The 19,135-nt window shown below is 42.3% G+C and overlaps 1 protein-coding gene across 1 annotated transcript in view; it reads left to right on the top strand.

The window, feature by feature from the left end:
- Window positions 1–19,135, top strand: part of LOC142303314 (E3 ubiquitin-protein ligase RNF14-like) — a 138,896-nt gene that overhangs the window by 33,080 nt on the left and 86,681 nt on the right. Inside the window, exons 2-3 of the mRNA XM_075344585.1 lie at window positions 5,943–6,103; window positions 16,308–16,459. Coding sequence (XP_075200700.1) covers window positions 5,950–6,103; window positions 16,308–16,459 — 306 coding nt within the window. The 5' untranslated portion in view covers window positions 5,943–5,949. The remainder of the gene's footprint in view (window positions 1–5,942; window positions 6,104–16,307; window positions 16,460–19,135) is intronic.

Below are 19,135 nucleotides of genomic sequence, written 5' to 3' on the forward strand. Positions count from 1 at the left end.
GGATCTGAAGATGAGCTATTACAATTACAAGTAGCCCTTTGAAGGCAACCATAATGCCTCGCTAAAAATGAGTTTGACACCCTATCTTAGAACATTCCGTTGCTGTTCCTATGTTCCTCTGTTATTTGTCCTGGTCCTGGAAATGTATGACTAAATTGCAACTGCAAGTGTGTAATTGCAGTAGGTAGGCGATGCCTCCATGATGTTACTGTATTATGTCTTCTTTTTTTATAAGATGCATGCCACTTTCAGATCGTGCTGGCTCCCCTTTCTCTGTTTGGTTGTAGTTATGCTACATTGGTCTCATGGCTGACCACCACCTCTTCCATGCACGCCTAACCTTGGTTTTCAATATATTCCTCCTGTTGGTGGCTGTTCATATTCAGCCGCCTCACCCTTTCCACAGGCATTGGTAACTAAGCACTATACTTGGGTCTGGTCCGCCTTTGTTTATGGTTGATGGTCTGTGACTGTGAAGGTGAGTTCTGACATTGTCCTGGTGTGTGTGTGGTGTCTGCTGCTATGCTGGGACCTGGGCTGCCTTTTATCCGCAGTTGCCTCTTTTTGAGACATGGAAGCGTTTATATATAGGTTACAGGTATGTGTGCTCCAATATGGTTATGCTTTTAATTTATCTAGGAGGCCGCATGGCACATGAAATTTATAATATAGAGTAGGACCCCCCTATTGAGATTTGTCATGATGTGGCAGGGGTGGCTCAAAGAATTGATCAATTATTTGCTAAAAATCTCATTTTGTATTATAGTATAGTTGGAATAAATCTGTGAATTTGCACTTTTTATATGATTGTTGCCACTTTCAGATCGTGCTGTCTCCTCTTTCTCTGTATTATTTCATATGTATTTACTGTTGAATGTTCTAAATGCATATATTGATACTTAAGTTTTTTAGAGAAGAATAGGTTCTAGATGTACCAGAGTTAAGACTGTCTATCAGGTTACCAAATGTTGCCATCTAGTAGTCAGATTAGCTGACAGTAAAGTGAGTTTTAGAAGATATGTCAGATAAGATAAGGCTAAAGTAGTAAAAGGGATGAGTGACAGATGGCAGGCCATATGGTTAGGAGAGAGAGCTCCAGAGAAGGGCAGTGGAAAAGTGAGTTGAAAGTGAGAAGATGTGGCCCTTGTAGTAGGGCCAGTCAGGGAATGGCTTATGGAAGGATATTCAAAATGTTTGACCCAAGTCTAAAGGGGACTTTACGCGCAGCGATATCGCCAGCGATATCGCTGGTGAAAGCACCCGCCCCCGTTGTTTGTGCGTCACGGGCAAATCGCTGCCCGTGGCGCACAAAATCGTTAGGAGCCCGGGAAATCCGTCCACACATGAGCGGCGGTCTGTAGTGTGGATTACCTCGGGGGATGCAAGAGGGGTGAATCGTGAACTGTGCGCCCTGATTATTGATAAACCAGCATCACATTTGTCTGACTTCACTCACTAAAACCTATTGTGGGGAATGCTGACCATCTAGACTTCCAGTGATTGAGGATATCCCGGGTGAGACAGATATTCTTACCCAGGGGTCCTGGTCGACCGAGACTACTGTAGACCTTAGACAAGACCAATAAGGTTCCATTGAATAGTAATCCGTAAAACTGATAGATTTGAAAATCTGGAACCCTCATCCAGTTAGACAGATCCAGGTCCGTGATTTGATAATTGCTGGTTACAACCAGTGCGCCTTAAATCTGGTCTTGCAGACCCACACCAAGGTGACAGTGTATTTATATTACGCTCGATCGCTGGTCTTCATCAATCTTTATTTATTTTCTTATGAGGCCCTAAAACTGTTGATGTACAAAGCAATGGTTATGACCTCCTTACAAAATCCCCTGATGATCCCGTATTGTTATTGATTTGGAGGGGGTGAAACGCGTTGGGATATACGGAACGGGGTGGTGCATTATACAAGCACTCCCTTCTGTGATATAATATATGTTTAGTATTAGCAGGATGATTTTTGCTGATCCTTGCCCTTCTCAAAACCAATGTAGGGGCAGTAAGTAATTTTCCTGCAAAGAACTGAAAGATTAACCAGTTAACAGTTCTGCACTTGTCCATTGTCTTTATGTATTGTCTGTCTACCTCAAGCACTGGGAGTACGTGTGGTGATGGTCCCCACTAGTGGAACCCATGTAAAATAAATAGGAATAGCTGTCGCTGAATGGGAGATATCCATTAAATTACGATTCATCCGTTGTCAGGAAGGGACAGCAAGGGTGGAGAATTAGGCATCAATTTGAATTTGTCCTCCTTTCCACTGTCATTATATGTCGGATAGCTTTCTAATTCATCCATGTCCTTAGCGCTCCACTAGTTGGAATATATGTAAATTAGCACTTTGCACTTTGTATTGAGCTTATACGAACCTTATATTTGTGTATTTTTAGTTATTCTTAATAAAGACATTTTTTATATAAGGTGTTTTTTGGTCAGGTTTTGTTTATAATTATCACCTTATTAATAATCTACTGTATATTGGTTTCAAAAAGGATAACCAGACCCCTCTAGTCTTCATTCCAGGTACACTAATAGCTCAGAATTACATTGATTTGGTGGTGGAACCATTGGTATGGCCAGATCTAGGTGGTATGGCTAGTTCAATGTCTCCCAGGATCTGCATGTTGCTTGTTCTACTATGAGCAGCCTGCGAGGCTAAATGTGCGCCCATAGCCTGTAGTGCCTCCAGACTTCTTTCCCATCAAGCAAACCTGGGTGATCATTGGCTGGCAATTCCAAAAAGAACTTCCAGCAGCAGATTTTGATGATTTGCCCAAGTGCTTTTAGTATGGAAGAACATTCCTCAGACAACAATAGCTAACCTCATTGATAGCAGCCAAGGTGTGTTAGCACATACCGCATGTCGCACTCATAGTTGATGCTGAAATAATCAAGTTATTTTATCATTTTGTTTCCATTTTTACATTACTTGCATGTAATTAACATGTCTAGCTATCCTATTATTTCCATAATCACATGGCTTTTCCTTCTTGGTGTTGCAATTTAAATGGTGGGGATGTGTATAATAATTTGCATTTGAAAATCCAAAATCTGAATCTGGTCTTTGTTTTCAGGACAGAACTGCAATACAGTTTTGAACTTCTCAAATATATGAAGACAAGACTGAGGAGAAATAACTAGTTACTTCTAGTTAAAAAAAACAAATCGCTTCATACAATTATTATGGCATGCAAAAGCTTTGGCAACCTGGTCAAAATTAGTGTTATTGTGAACAGTAAAGCTGGGGTCACACTAAACGACAGCGACAACGACGTCGCTGTTACGTCACCATTTTCTGTGATGTAGCAGCGACCTTGTAAGTCGCTGTTATGATCGCTGCTTAGCTGTCAAACACAGCAGCCGAAGCAGCGATCATAACGACACGCGTCGTTGTTCTGCAACATGTGCAGAGAGCAGGGAGCCGTGCACACTGAGCGCTGGCTCCCTGCTCTCCTAGCTACAGTACACATAGGGTTAATTACACGATGTGTACTGCAGCTACATGTGCAGAGAGCAGGGAGCTGCGCACACTGCTTAGCGCTGGCTCTCTGCTCTCCTAGCTACAGTACACATCGAGTTAATTACACGATGTGTAATGCAGCTACATTTGCAGAGAGCAGGGAGCCGCGCACACTGCTTAGCGCTGGCTCCTTGCTCTCCTAGCTACAGTACACATCGGGTTAATTACACGATGTGTACTGCATCTACATGTGCAGAGAGCAGGAGCTGGTGCTGGCAGCGTGAGAGCGGCGGAGGCTGGTAACGAAGGTAAATTTCGGGTAACCACCTTGGTTACCCGATGTTTACCTTGGTTACAGCTTACCGCAGCTGCCAGATGCCGGCTCCTGCTCCCTGCTCGCTTCATTTCGTCGCTCTCTCGCTGTCACACACAGCGATCTGTGCGTCACAGCGGGAGAGCGACAACCAAAAAATGAAGCTGGACATTCAGCAATGAGCGGCGACCTCACAGCAGGGGCCAGCTCGTTGCTGGATGTCACACACAGCGACAGCGACGGGACGTCGCTGCAACGTCACAGAAAATGGTGACGTAGCAGCGACGTCATTGTCGTTGTCGCTGTGTGTGACACCACCTTTAAGCAAGTTGTAGATTAAATACTTTCTAAACGGCATAAAGTTAAAGATGACACATTTCCTTTGTATTTTAGGTAAAAAAGAAATACATTTCATCTTTTACATGTTAAAAATTACAAAAAGGAAAATGAGCTGATACAAAAGTTTGGACACCATTGGAGATTTGTTTTCTCAGATAACTTTGACCAAGGTTTCAGATCTTAATTATCCTGTTAGGGCTATGGCTTGTTCACTATCATCATTAGGAAAGGCCAAGTGATGCAAATTTCACAGCTTTATAAAACCCAGTCTCCTCTAATCTTTTGGCAAAAATCAGCAGCCATGGGTTCTTCCAAGCAGCTGCCTAGCACTCTGAAAATGGTGGAGGCCCACAAAGCAGGAGAAGGCTATAAGAAGATAGCAAAGCGTTTTCAAGTTGCCCTTTCCTGAGTTTGACATGTAATTAAGAAATGGCAGTTAACAGTAACAATGGAGGTCAAAATAAGGTCTAAAAGACCAAGCAACATTTCTGTGAGAGCTGCTTGTAGCATTGCTAGAGAGGCAAAACAGAACCCTCGTCTGACTGCAAAAGACGTTGAGGAAGATTTAACAGACTCTGGAGTTGTGGTACATTGTTCTACTGTTCAGAGACACCTGCACAAATATGGCCTTCATTGAAGAGTCATCAGAAGAAAAACTCTCCTGCCTCCTCACCATAAAATCCTGTGGACCTATGAGGTTAAAATTTGGGGTTGTGTTGCAGATAATGTCATGGGGAACATTTCATGGGTAGAGGAAAGAACGGATTCAATGAGATGTCATCAAATGCTTGATGCAAACATAACACTATCTGTAAAAAGCTGAAGTTGAAAAGAGGAGAAAAGAGGATGGCTTCTACAAATGTATAATAATCCGAAACAGACGTCAAAATCCACAATACACTACCTCAAAAGGCGCAAGCTGAAGATTTTACAGTGGGCCTCACAGTCTCCTGATCCGAGCATCATTGAAAATCTGTGGCTAGACCTCAAAATAGCAGTGCATGCAAGACGACCCAGGAATCTCACAGAACTGGAAGACTTTTCCAAGGAAGAATGGATGAAAATCCCTCAAACAAGAATTGAGAGACTCTTGGCAGGCTACAAAATGCATTTACAAGTTGTGATACTTGCCAAAGGGGGCGCTAATAAGTACTAACCAGGCAGGGTGCCCAAACTTTTGCATTGTTCCATTTTCCTTTTTTTGTTAATTTAAAAATATAAAATATTTTTTTGTGTCTAATATACAAAGAAAATGTGTCATCTTTAACTTTATGTCTTTGAGAAATCATTTCATCTTCAACTTGTTCACAATATCAGTAATGTGACCAGCAGTGCTCAAACATTTGCATGGTTTTTCACATTTTGATATCATCACTTACAGGCACCCACCCCTGAAGAGGGCTCTGCCTGGACTCATTGTAATCTGTTCTCACTCCTCACCTTTATGTTCTCTCCCATTAGTTTTTGTGCCTTTACTTTAAGGTCCTCCCACCACTCGTTTATAATTACTAATCTAAAGCTTATTTAGAAAGTGCCAGCAGTTATTGTTAATATTTTTTAGGGGTGCTTAGTACTTAGAATAATATTGAACAGACATGTTTCCAGTTATATTGGAAGTCCTAAACCATAAGTTATATTCATACGCATTTTCATATTTGACTAAGTTTTACTAGCATTTGAAACAAAAATTAATGCTACTAAAAAATATTCCCGAACAATAAAACTGCACTAATGAATGATGACTGTAAGTATGTCCATTCGATATGTGTAATTTTTATTTTAGAAAAGTGTTGTTGTTTTTTACTGCCACAGATAACCAATGTCAAGAGAAGACTTAGAGGCGCAAGACGATGAACTATTAGCCCTTACCAGTATATACCCTGAAGATGAATTTAGGAGGGTCGAAGCTGCTCCTGAAGGAGAAATTGAAATATGTCTCGAGTTACCTTCAGATTTTTTAATTTATATAAAAAGTGAGTAAGAAATTTGAAATGGAAGGCATATAGCTTTTTTGTGTAATCAGAAATGACAAATAGGCAGATTGCCAATCAGTTTGTGGTTTGCTAGCAATGAAAGTGTGGTAGTGAATCAATCCGTCAGCTCTGAGTTTTACTTTTATGATTTCAATCAATTGTAAATTAATTTTAGCATTGTCTTCTATAGAGTGACAAATTTCATGGAATAATTATGGGTATTATTCATACACATTTAGGCTATGTTCACACAGGACATTTTTGCAGCGTTTTTTTTCCTGACCAAAACCTGATCTTGTGGCAGGATGTCTCCTGGGAGTCATCTGTGGTTTTGTGGTGGTTTTTAGTGTGTTTTTTGTGGAATTTTTGCTGCGTTTTTCTGCGATGTCAAGACCGAGTGCTGTGCTGGACCAGGATTGACCCAGATCTGGCACTCGGGTAGTAAAAAAAAAAAGTAGAAAGAAAAAAAGTAAAGCAAGCGCGCTATACTTAAGAGTCTCCAGCATTGCTGTACCTGCTCGGTAGATGCTAGAGTGTATGGGCTCCTTCCAGGTATGACGTCATTTCAACATACCCCTCTCACATGGGGGTTACGGGGGCGAAGCATGATATAGTGGAAGGGAGAAAACATCGCCAAGCTCACTAACCAAGCCGGCCATGCCCACTAACCCAGCTGGTAATGCCCACTAACCCAGCTGGTCACGCCCACTAACCCAGCTGGTCACGCCCACCAACTTGGAAGGAGACCATACATTCTAGGCTTAACCGAACATACTCCCGCTCATTAGCCTCATGCATATTCACTGCTTTCCCAGTGCACTGGCATCTGTGATTGGTTGCAGTCAGACGCGTCCCCAGCCTGTGTAACAACGTCTGACTGCAACCAATCACAGACCTGGTCTGCAGGTCTATCGTACACTAAAACATAAATAAATAAATATAAAATGAAGGAGGGTCCCCGCATATTATGATACCCAACACAGATAAAGCCTACAGCTACAGGCTACAGCACCCAGCTGTGCTTATCTTGGCTGTGTATCAAAATAAGAAGGACCCCATGCTGTTTTTTAATTATTTAAATAAATAATTGTAAAAAATAAAAACAGCGTGCGGTCCCCCCAATTTTGATACCCAGCCAAGATAAAGCCCACAGCTGGGAGCTGGTATTCTAAGGCTGGAGAGACCCAGCCTAAAAATATCAGCCTGCAGCTACCCAGGATTGTTGCATCCATTAGATGTGACGATCCCAGCACTTTACCTGCCTCTTCCCGAATTGCCCTGGTGCGTTGGCAATCGGGGTTATAAGGGGTTAATCACAGCTCATAGCTGTGACTAAGCCCTAGACTGGTAATGGCAGGCGTCTATGAGAAACCCCCATCACCAATCTGTAATAAATGAAAAGAAATAAATACAAACACCGAAAAAAACTTTTGTTAGAAATAAAATACAAAAAGCACCCTCTTCACCACTTTTTTAACCCCATAATCACCCCTGCAGGTTCGACGTATTCCATACAAGGTCCCACGGCGATTCAGCTTTGCTACATCTGAAGATCACAGTGAGCGGCCATAGAACTGGACTGCCCACTGTGAGCTCCAGAGAATGAATGAGCCGCGTGATCAGTGATCACTTCACTCAGATGATTTCCGGTCACAGCTGTGACCGTAAATAGCCTGAGTGAGGTCACCGCTGAATGCTCTGTACAATAGACCCTCAGACTGGTTCTGTGAGAAGTTGAAGTCAGATGCTGGTGGCATGTCAGACTGCAACCAATCACAGATGAAAGCAGTGAATATGTCATGAAGGTAATGAGTGGCCTGAGAGGTGAAGGAGGGACAGCGGGAGCGTACACGCGCGCCGGTGATTTAGTAAATATACCGTGCCTGTGGCAATCCCCCTATCCCCACCACCATTTTTAAGTGCTGGCCAGATACCCTGGATTAATTCCAAGTCAGAACTGAGTTTTTTATTAACCTGGTTAGACCCGCTGATCCAGGGTATCTTTGAGTCCACCCGTCACTAGGAAAACATTGTTGAAACTTAGACCTGTTTTGCATATGTAAAAATTCCCTACAGTTTGAATAAGGTCTTAGCACCTCATAGACCTAGTCCGTGTAAATTTAAAGACTCACAGGTGACATCTTCTCCAGTTGTAGTCATCAAATTTCTTTTTTTTTTCCATTCATGCATTTTGTAAAAAATTACTAAATTTGCATTTGGATTTCATCGATAATAATTTGAACCATTTCTTTCTGTAGCCTCTGTGTTGCATTGTCTACTGTTGCCTGCAGAATGAGAACTGAAAATCTGTTAGTGAGCTTTTTCTTGAGTAAAATATATAACTCTTCTGAACTCAACTGTCACTTAGTCATAAATCAGTTGAGATTCAAAAGAAGAAAGATAACAGAATCTCTCTGGTCAGAACTAGCTCACTGACGGATTCCATTTGATAGCGATCAGTCGAATATTTTACCGACAGCTATCTTTTCCAATTCTCCCATTCGCAGGAATGCTTGGCTGAGTGTTCCTGTTTTCTCTACGAGAGCCGCTGCCAGACTCCACCAAAATAAGCAAAGGATCAGCCATTGGAAATCCAATGTGCTGGACATCATTTATTGGAGGAGAGTCGGGAGCCCCATACACATTAAACTGTTAGCAGATAATGGCAAATATAGCTGACTTTAGTCTAATGTGTATGGGAGCCTTTAGGTCATTCTGCAGGTAGCAATCAATACTGCTATCCATGCAGAGCGCCTGGTTAGGGCTTTCCAACGCCATCATCTGGAGATACCTAGTCCAGAGGCCTCTTGTGAGGAATATGATAAGGAATAGGACATTCATACATGTCAGTCAACAGCCACTTTTCACATTTACACCCCCCTGCCCTGCAGCAAGGAGGAATTCCCAGATCTAGTCACCAACTCGCAGGGTGACAAAAGTTAATCAAAACCCAAGGAGAGTTCTTGAATATAACCAGGCACTGTGCTGTCCAGTGTATTTAGACAGAGAGATGGACGGGCAACTACAAGTTTTACAAGCAGCTCTAACCAAGAATCTCAGACTTTGAGGCTCCTGTGTAAAAGTTACAATATTGGGGAGTTTGTTGCTCGGACAAACAGGGCAGGCATATTTCCAGCTTCCTGACGGTGAGACACACATCACACATATTTTCCATAAATTGTGGAATGTGCATAGCAATTGATAATAACTCGCTGATGGAAGCCAACAGCGCTCGTGTTTCCTATCTATAGACAGATCAAATCATAACTAGAAATATGATGGTCATATCTCCCACATGGGACACTCAATGGCGGAGATATGGGGATTACTGCCAATTCATAACTTTCTGAAAACTAAAGGAAAAGCCCATGTCCAACCAAGTCTTAGGTCACAAGGTGGGATGGAACATGGGAGATACGTTGGTTCATAAAAACGAGAGTGGAAATTTGTTTGTGTATGTTCTTCTCTGAGAATTCACATGCAGTACACGTGTGGGGAGTCCCATGAAAGCTCGTGGCTCCACAGCGCCTCCCCTGTGCCAGCCGACACCAGGCCTATTTATAAGGAAAAAGGTAACTGATCCATCTGTGTATCTGTTTTGCAACCATAACTTATCTACAACTGTACTTCTGACATAATATCTGTAAATCACATCTTGTATATAGTATATTATTTAGTGTGGCCTTAAGGTGATTAAATATATAATTTAATTTTGGGCTGTTTCTTTTATCTCGATCCCCGAATCCGTGAATTCGGCTTAACATTACACGCTACCTGGGCTTGTTTTTGGCCTGATATAATTCTGTTAACAGACTAGGTCTATATCTAACAAGGAACTGGTGGCAGACTGCTGTACTGCGCCAGCACAATCCTATTTTACTGGGGCTAGTGGAAAGGTTATGGCAGCAGATCAGAGTTGTGAGAGAGCTGATCCAGAGTTTGTGCGGCCTGCTTTGTCTCCCTCCCCGTGCCACCCTGTGCCCGTGGGGACAGGAGGCGTCAGTGATGCATTGCACCAAGCTGACCTTAAGTACCGCTTTGGGGCACGGATTGTTGCATGTTGGTGGAAGTGACAAGGTTGTTTCACATAGCTCCTATTTATTAGAGACGTCAGGGTGGGGCTGCAAGGTGAGGTGTCATCACAGATTGACAGCTCCATGACCAAATTGAAGGACGTCTGCGTGACCCCCTGGCTTGGTTTGTGACACCCCTCAAAGAGGGAGGGATACTGTCACAAGGTGTTTAGCTCTAAACTCACTTCCGAGAATGGGGAAGAGAAGGTATGGACCAGGGTTATTCAGGAGCTAGGCTTAGGAAGGTGGCCCAAAGATTGTCACCATAAGACATATCTTTGGGAACAGGGACAGCTAGGGCCACTCTAGCCCTAGGGCCAGTGTAGGAGCCCTTGTTCCATGTTACCTCATCACACCCCATGACACAGACATTGTGAATGGCAAATTGTTCAATGTTTTTAATGAAATGATGTCCATCACTTCTTAGCTTCTAACTTTTACAAAATTTTCAATGATAGTCATACAGTATCCCAAATTTATGTCCACAATTAAATTGACTACTGTGACGCCCTGGCCTATCAGGTCGTCACAGGGTATTGTGCAATCTGCCCTTCTGCATGATATCCACCTCCTCCTTGGTTACGGGTCCCTGACCTTTGGTGTTGCTAAGAACAAGCTAATCAAAACCCTTGGAACACTCTGCACCACACCCACCAGACACACCAGTGGACAGCCTGTAGGGAATAGGGTTGGCCACTTGGGGGGTTGGTTAAGGGGAGGTCAGGAGTGTCAGGAGACAGTCAGTGTAGTGTTGGAGGTGAAAGTGAGAGGAGGTCAGGAGCTGGGATCCTTGTTACCACTAGGTGGCAGACATTGGTCTGGGCCTGGTAGGAGCTGGTCTCCGGTCGCAGGGGATTGTGACAAGGGGCATGGACTGTCGAGGAGGACAGCCGGCGGCCTTGTGCCATCACCGGGCAGGGGCCAGGGCACGACGGGGTACGTGGACCCTAGACCAGGAAGTAGCTTCAGGCGTCCTGATAATTTACCTGACGAGGATGGAGCCTTCAAGATCTGTTCTACACCTGCTCCAAAATCGGGGTACCAGCAAAACGAGGGGGATAGGACTTTCCCACTGCATAGTCCAGAAAATACCAAGCGTGAACCCTGAGAGCAAGCTCACCCAGTTAGCCACACTGGTGAGCGGGACCTGTTTAGTTCCATGCTAAAAGGGACTAACTACAGAAAAGAGGTGCCAAAGTTAAGGTCACAGGCTAACAAGCAACACCAACGGGCACGGGATCCAGGCATGCTGCCTCCCTTCTGCAGTGGCATCAAGAACTTTGGTTCACCTCGGTTGTCAGCGTCAGCGTTATTGGACTGAGTGAGTACGCAAATAACCCTTACCGGCTCGATGGCACCTCCCCGACACCATCACCGAGTCCTGGGGCGTTCCCTCTACCCGTGGAGGAGTTAAACACCTGGCTGCCCACACCATTGCCACCGGGTACTCCCAGCTGCAGTGGTGGTACTTCACCCTTACCACACACCACGGGTGGCGTCACAAACTTTAACCAAACAACCCCATGTAAATATTCCCCTTTTTATTTGAGTGGCCGCACGACCCCGACCCCCGGGTCCGGAGACCCCCTCGAGCCACCGCAGATCCGGATCCGAGCAGCCCGGCTGCTGACGCGGGGGCGGCATAACTACCACAATACTTTATGCCAGCCACCAGGTTACTCATCTTGCATAGCCTTAGCCAGCACTTATTCCCTATAGACAGGAATGTTTCTGTTTGAAGTGTTGCTTTTGTGTTCACATGTTAGAAGGAAAATACATGTCAGTATAATGCAGAAAGGAATTTCCAGCATCCAGGTTCCAGATTATTTTAAAAACGAATTTCTTTATTCCAAAATGATTTAAAGGTCATTCCATATGTATAAAAACAAGTGGCAATTATCAAACAGGTACGCGTTTCGAAGGATCACCTCCTTAGTCTGAGACAACACCATTCAAATGAAAAGCCCTTACAAAAGGTCAAGGGGGAGGGGAAAATCACAGAGAAATGACATCACTTGTGTAGAAACACGACTGAATAGGTAGCACATGAGATAGACTTTTTACAATACATTTGAAATTTCATTTTTCACATTGAGCCCATACGGCATTATGCTATTAAGTAAAATTATCCATTTTGCTTCGCAGTGGTGTAACAATTTTGTCAAATCGCCACCCCTTTTAGGGAGGATCAGCATTCACTTTGAGCGATGTCAGATTGCTAGCATGCACATTTAAAAAATGTTTAGATGCGGCAGACAAGCTCCGTGTAGTGGTATGGTTTACATCATAGACGTGCTCTGAGATGCGACGGCGTAATGTACGGGAGGTATTTCCCACATACTGGACGTGGCAGCTCGTGCAGGTGATGATGTAGACCACCGCAGCGGTACCGCAATTAATAAAGGACTTAATGGTAAATTCTCGATTATTAGCACAAGATGTAAATTTAGTGGTATTAAACATGAACCTACATAAACCACAATTTTTTTGAGCACATTTGTAGGAGCCCAATGTGGGTAACCAATTATGTGAACAGTGACTTATATTCTTATTGAGCATTGTGTGGTCACTAGGTGAGATGCGATTTGCTATTGTAGTATTACGCTTAGACACAAATCTCACGCCATTAGCCAAAATATTTTTTAAGGTGTTGTCAACCTGTAAGATAGGTAAAAATCTCTTGACAATATCGATAAGATGATAATAATCACTACTATAACAGGTTGAAAAAACTACCTGGGAAGAGGTTTGTGCAGACACAGAAAAAGAAGTGGATTTTTGTTCCAAATATTGCGCTCTGTTTTTCTTTTCAGATTTTAGCTTTGCAATCACCTTTGGGGAATAACCCCTGTTTTTGAATCTGTTTTTAATAATATCACATTGCTTCTGATAAGAGCTTTCAGAAGTGCATGTGCATCTGGCCCTAATGAATTCTCCCACAGGTATATTATTGATGACATGGCGTGGATGGCAACTAGAGGCATATAATAGGGAGTTGCCTGCAGTTGCCTTTCTGAATAGGTCACAATCCACACTATCAGTACCAGCATTAGCTGGCAATTGAAGGTCCAGAAAGGAAATTGTAGTGGGATCAGTTTGATGGGTAAAAAAAATATTACAGGGATTATTGTTCATGTAATAAATAAATCTTTTCATGTCTTCCAATCCCCCCTCCCAGACAATTATCACGTCATCAATATACCTTAGGAAAATATTGATATTAGATTCAAAGGGGTTTGTATCAGTAAAAACTTACTCCTCCTCCCACCATGCCATAAAGACATTGGCAAGAGAAGGGGAAAATTTGGACCCCATTGAACAACCCTGTGTCTGAACAAAAAACTCATCCAAAAAAGTAAAATAATTGTTTTTGAGAAGAAAAAACGCAACCTCTATAATATAGGTTTGTAGGTCAAATGAATAATTGGTATATTTTGACATGTATTTTGTTAAGGCTAGAATGGCTAAGTCATGGGGGATAGATGTATATAGATTTTGGATGTCGCATGTTAACCCCGGCATGATTTTTTCCATTTAATTTTATTAAAAATATTGACTGCATGTTTTGTGTCATGAGTATAACTTGGAGACAACTTTGCAAGTGGGCTTAATCTAGTGTCCAACCATTGGGAAATATTTTCTGTGATTGACCCAATTCCCGATATTATGGGTCTAAGAGGGGGAGGAAAAATATTTTTATGAGTTTTTGGCAACGCATGTAGTAATGGAGTTTTAGGAAAGGCAGGGTTAAAAAATTCTACTTGTTTCTGAGTTATGACACCCAATTCATTGCCTCTATTCAAGAGGTCTTCCAATTCTGATCTTATTTGAGATAAGGGGTCATATTGGATTTTTCTATAAATGGAATTATTTTCTAAAAGATTTTTTACCTCACGTTCGTATAATCCTACATCAAGAACGGTTACAGACCCGCCCTTATCTGAGTTGTTTACAACTATATGGCTATTTTCAGTAAGGGATTTCAATGCTTTCTGTCGGAGACTGGTTAGATTAGAGGGCGTTTTTTTCTTTGGTTCACTTAATTTAACAAGTTCCTCCTCAACTAGAAACTAGAAGTCCTCCATAATGGGAATTTTTGACTGTTCTGGATAGAACGCAGGGTTAGGTACTCTGGAAGTGAAATTCCTATCTATTAGTTCAGGAATTTTAGAATTATTTTCAGACAAATCTCTGAGAATTTGCAATGAGACTTGTTCCTTGAATGTATTAGGTATGAATTCCTGAGCAATAGAAATTGCACTTTCAGAGCCATCAATCACATTATCATCATTGTCAACCTGAAAAAAATTTCGTTTTAAGGTAAGTCGTCTCATAAAGTGGTTCAAATCAATAATGGTATCAAATAAATTCATTTTTACAGTCGGAACAAAATTAAGTCCTTTAGCAAGTAATTGTATCTGATCTTCAGACAAAAGGCTAGCAGATAGATTAATAATAGTAAAGTCATTGTTGTAGTTTAATAATTCTTGTTTCTGGTGGACCGTCTGAACTCTCTTACCACCGGTGTGTTTCCTTCCAGATCTTCTCTGGCGTTTATTAATGCGTTTTTTGACCGATGAAAAAAATCACCAGATGTAGATCTTGCTGAGCTGGTAGATGGGGCTCTCTCCGTGTCCGAAATGTCAGTATTTAAATCTGATGAATCAAATTCAGTGGAGGAGAAATTTACTCGATTGTCCTTCTTCTTCAAAATAGAGGGATTTTTAAAATCTTGTTGTTGTGGTCTTCTTTTGCGATTTTGATGCCAGTTGTAAATGCGATTATTTTCATAATCAATAATGGCCCTTTTATATTTATTTTCTTTCGTGGCCATGATGGTATCCTCCAATTTATTTACACTCAACATGATTTTATCTTTTTGTGTCTTGAGTGTATTAATATCACTGATTTTTGACAAAACTTCTTCAATTTTCTTTATACTGTCATCCAGTTTGACAATTTTGTCAATTTCTTTCTCCACAATTAAAGTGATTAATTTTTCTGAACATTCAGAGAGAATATTGTCCCATTTTATGATGAAATCTTGGTCATATTCAGACGTCGGGCGTTTTTTTTATTCTAAGTTTTCTGGGGATCATTTTGGCATTCAGATAAGCCTGTAAGGTTTTTTGATCCCACCACACCCTCAGTCTTGTGGACATGAGCTTTTCCAGCTCCCACATGGTGGTTTTGAGGTCAGTTCCATCATCCATTAAAGTGTTTTTAGAACCAGAAAAAATACTGGCCACTTTATTAAGTCGTGTCTGATTATTAAGTGAAAAAAATTCGTCCATCACAATATTAATTGGATTCTCCATAATAAAGTCTCTATTGGTAATGTATCAAGAGGAAACTATGCAGTTCCAAATTATGTAGAATTATGCAGGGAGCACGGGACTGGTCTGTATAGTATAGCAGTAGAAAAAAACGCCAGCTCACCCACTTGGAGTTCCATGAGAATCTGATCGGTGCACGGACATCAGCAGGACCCACTGAAGTGTGAATATGAAGAAAGGAATTTCCAGCATCCAGGTTCCAGATTATTTTAAAAGCGAATTTCTTTATTCCAAAATGATTTAAAAGGTCATTCCATGTGTATAAAAACAAGTGGCAATTATCAAACAGGTACGCGTTTCGGAGGATCACCTCCTTAGTCTGAGACAACACCATTCAAATGAAAAGCCCTTAAAAAAGGTCAAGGGGGAGGGGAAAATCACAGAGAAATGACATCACATGTGTAGAAACATGACTGAGTAGGTAGCACATGAGATAGACTTTTTACAATACATTTGAAATGTCAGTATAGTGCCCCTGGTGCTAAAACTTAGAGATGTAACTGGTATAGCTCCCAGACACCTGCTAAAATAATTTCCTGAATTTCCTAAATAACTCCTAACTAAGATTTGACATGCATTTTGAAAATATGAATATAAAATATTAACTAAGTAATAATAAATGCATAAGTAGATGTGTGTGATTGAGGATGGTGCGTAATCCAAATGAGTTCTCATCCTTGTGCTGTGAGTAAAGTAAACCATATACATTACATTTAGGAACATGGATCAAATATGGTGTTGTCATATAGTCTATAATTTACATGCTAAGATTTTTTTGTCTTATTTTTTTTCAAGGCAACTGTGCAACAAACTCCTTTGCAGAGAACTTTGAAAACACTGTGTCCTTCCTGCCACCGATTGTGCTGAACTTTGAGCTTCCCCCAGATTACCCATCCGCTGCCCCCCCGGACTTCACACTAAGCTGCAAGTGGCTTTCACCAGGACAGGTTACTGATCATTTCTTATAAAATCAGAATTCCTTACATAAAATGTTTATATCATTTGGTGGTCTCCTAGGCTTCCTAAAAGGAGTGTGTCTATAGTAGAATACATTCTTAATAGAACTTACAACTCCACCCCATTTTTAAAAAGTACTGTACTCTGATCGTTGAGAAATAAGCAGTCACAAATTACAGCACACATATGACATGCTCCATTATTTGTGACTTTTTTATGCCAAAAAATGTTGGACACTCCCTAATAGAGCGCACAAAACACATCAATTTTTCAATTGGAAGGATCCGTAAATTGCTCCCATGTTGCTGTTACATACTTGTTATAGCGCCCACTGCTCCTTTCATTTTCTCTCAGAACGTTCACCTAAAATGTCTAATGTCAACATGGATGATTTTAGCTTTTCTACTTCCAGAGGCAAAACTTGAAATGGCGCCCACCACCACCACATCACAAGCCAGTATATATATATATATATATATATATATATATATATATATATATGTATGTATATATATATATATATATATATATATATATAAAAATACATGTAGAGGTAGATTGTGTAGCCCACCATTGAATATTTTCTGTTAACCTGCTGGTCAAGTTACCTGATGGCTACACTGCAGTGGTCCTGTGGCTGGTGAATGCTGATGTATCACTTCTCTCTTTCACATTTAGCCCAAACAACCACCTTTTAAGTCAATTCCTACTAAGTTTGCATGAGCGGCTGATTTTACTTCTGTGGGGCTTCCAAACTTTCCCCCATTAGTATAATAATGAATAATTTCCCCCCAGTTTACAATCTCACATATAGCCTATATAGCCTAGTCACACTCTCCTATATATAGCCTAAATAGGTTAGACCCCTCTCCCTCGGTGAGCAGCCACTGAGGCCAAAACATGTTACCTTGGCCAGCAGCATCTCCTAACGTGCGTCCCATAAAGCACATTTGGGATGTTATTTATTGACAATTACAAAGGGATCTGTCAGTAGCGGACCTTGATGCTTTTCATTCAGTATGGCATAACATTTCTCAGACATCCATTAATAACCTCATTGATAGCATGAGAAGGTGTGTAAGCGCATGCATTTCTGTGCATGAATTTCTGTGGGTGATACTTATACTGAATAAAGTAAGATGCTCTGAAAATTTTGTTTCCATCATTTCACCACTTACATATCAATAACATGACTATTCTGTGATTTTAATAATTCCACAACATTTTCTTCTTTGTTTTGCCATTTTCAATGTTGAGGAGTATATCAACACCTAATTGACTTTTCCTATAGCATTACATTGCCCATAAATTCTTTAGAGAGTTACTTTCTCTTAGGCCCCTTTCACACGTCAGTGATTCTGGTACGTTTTTGCTTTTTTTTAATACGTACCAGAATCACTGACATACGCAGACCCATTATAATGAATGGGTCTGCTCACACGTCAGTGATTTGTCCCTGCACGTGTCTCCGTGCAGCGTACCCGCGTGTGCGTGATTGCTGCACGGAGACATGTCCATTTTTTTCTGGCATCACTGATGTTCCACGGACCACGCAGTGGTGTGGTCCGTGAAACACGTGCCAGAAAAAAACGTGCTTTTAAAATAAAAAACATTTTAACTCACCCGGCGTCCAGCGATGTCCTCTGCAGCCCGTTCTCCCTGCTCCTTCTGTGCCGGCTGATTACTGTCGCGCATATTCATTATGCGCGACACAGCCGACCCGGAAGTAGCTCCTGCAGGGGTCACCGCCGGCCGGATGCTGCACCGCGGGAGCGATCAGCACCATGGACAGCGGGAGCGGGCGCAGGTGAGTGAATCTCTAAGTGCAATCACGGGCCACGGAGAACAGAGCCCGGATTGCACTTAGACAACCCACGTGTGCCATGATTTTCGGCACACGCAGGGACATGTGCGTGTTTTACACGCCAGTGAAAAACATCTGTGTTTTTCACTGACGTGTGAAACGGGCCTTAGGCCTCTGCCACATTCCCGTGAAAATCACGCACGTGCCGAGAGACACGTATTTCCCCTGCGTGTTGCGTGCAGGTAAGTACGTGTCTCTGGTACGTGCGGGACACGTGTGTTCTACCTGTGCTATCCGCGATAGCACACGTAGAACCGGTATTTAAAATACTCACCTGGTCCTTCCTGCTGTCCGCGCTGCTGTCCGTGGTGCTGATCTTCGGTCTCCAGCCCTCCCGTCTCCCCGCTGCTGCTGCTGCCAGGCAGTGAAGTGAATATTCTATGAGATTAATGAGCGGCGGTCGGCAGCAAGAGGCAGCAGCGGCAGAGACAGGAGGGCTGGGGAAGGTGAGTAAATGTTTTTTTTTTTCCACTGACACGTGTGTTTTCTCCGGCGCGTGTCACACGGGACCGCATCCACACTACACCCGTGTGGTACGGGTGCGGGCCGTGTGACACCCGTGCTGCGGGAGAAAACACTGACATGTCAGCGCTTTGAAAAACGCACACACGTACAAACGCACACGGACACACATTCCGTGTGGTTTTACGTGTGTGTGCCTGCTACAATAGGGTAGCATTGCTTAACGTGTCTCCGTGCTGGCGGCACGTGTAAAAAATGACAAACACGTGCCGGCGGCACGGATGTGTGTTGCAGGCCTTAAAACTGGACATTTAAATGACTAAGTGAAAGCCAATGGATA

Source organism: Anomaloglossus baeobatrachus, chromosome 4 (assembly GCF_048569485.1).
Source record: "Anomaloglossus baeobatrachus isolate aAnoBae1 chromosome 4, aAnoBae1.hap1, whole genome shotgun sequence".
Lineage (NCBI taxonomy): Eukaryota > Metazoa > Chordata > Amphibia > Anura > Aromobatidae > Anomaloglossus > Anomaloglossus baeobatrachus.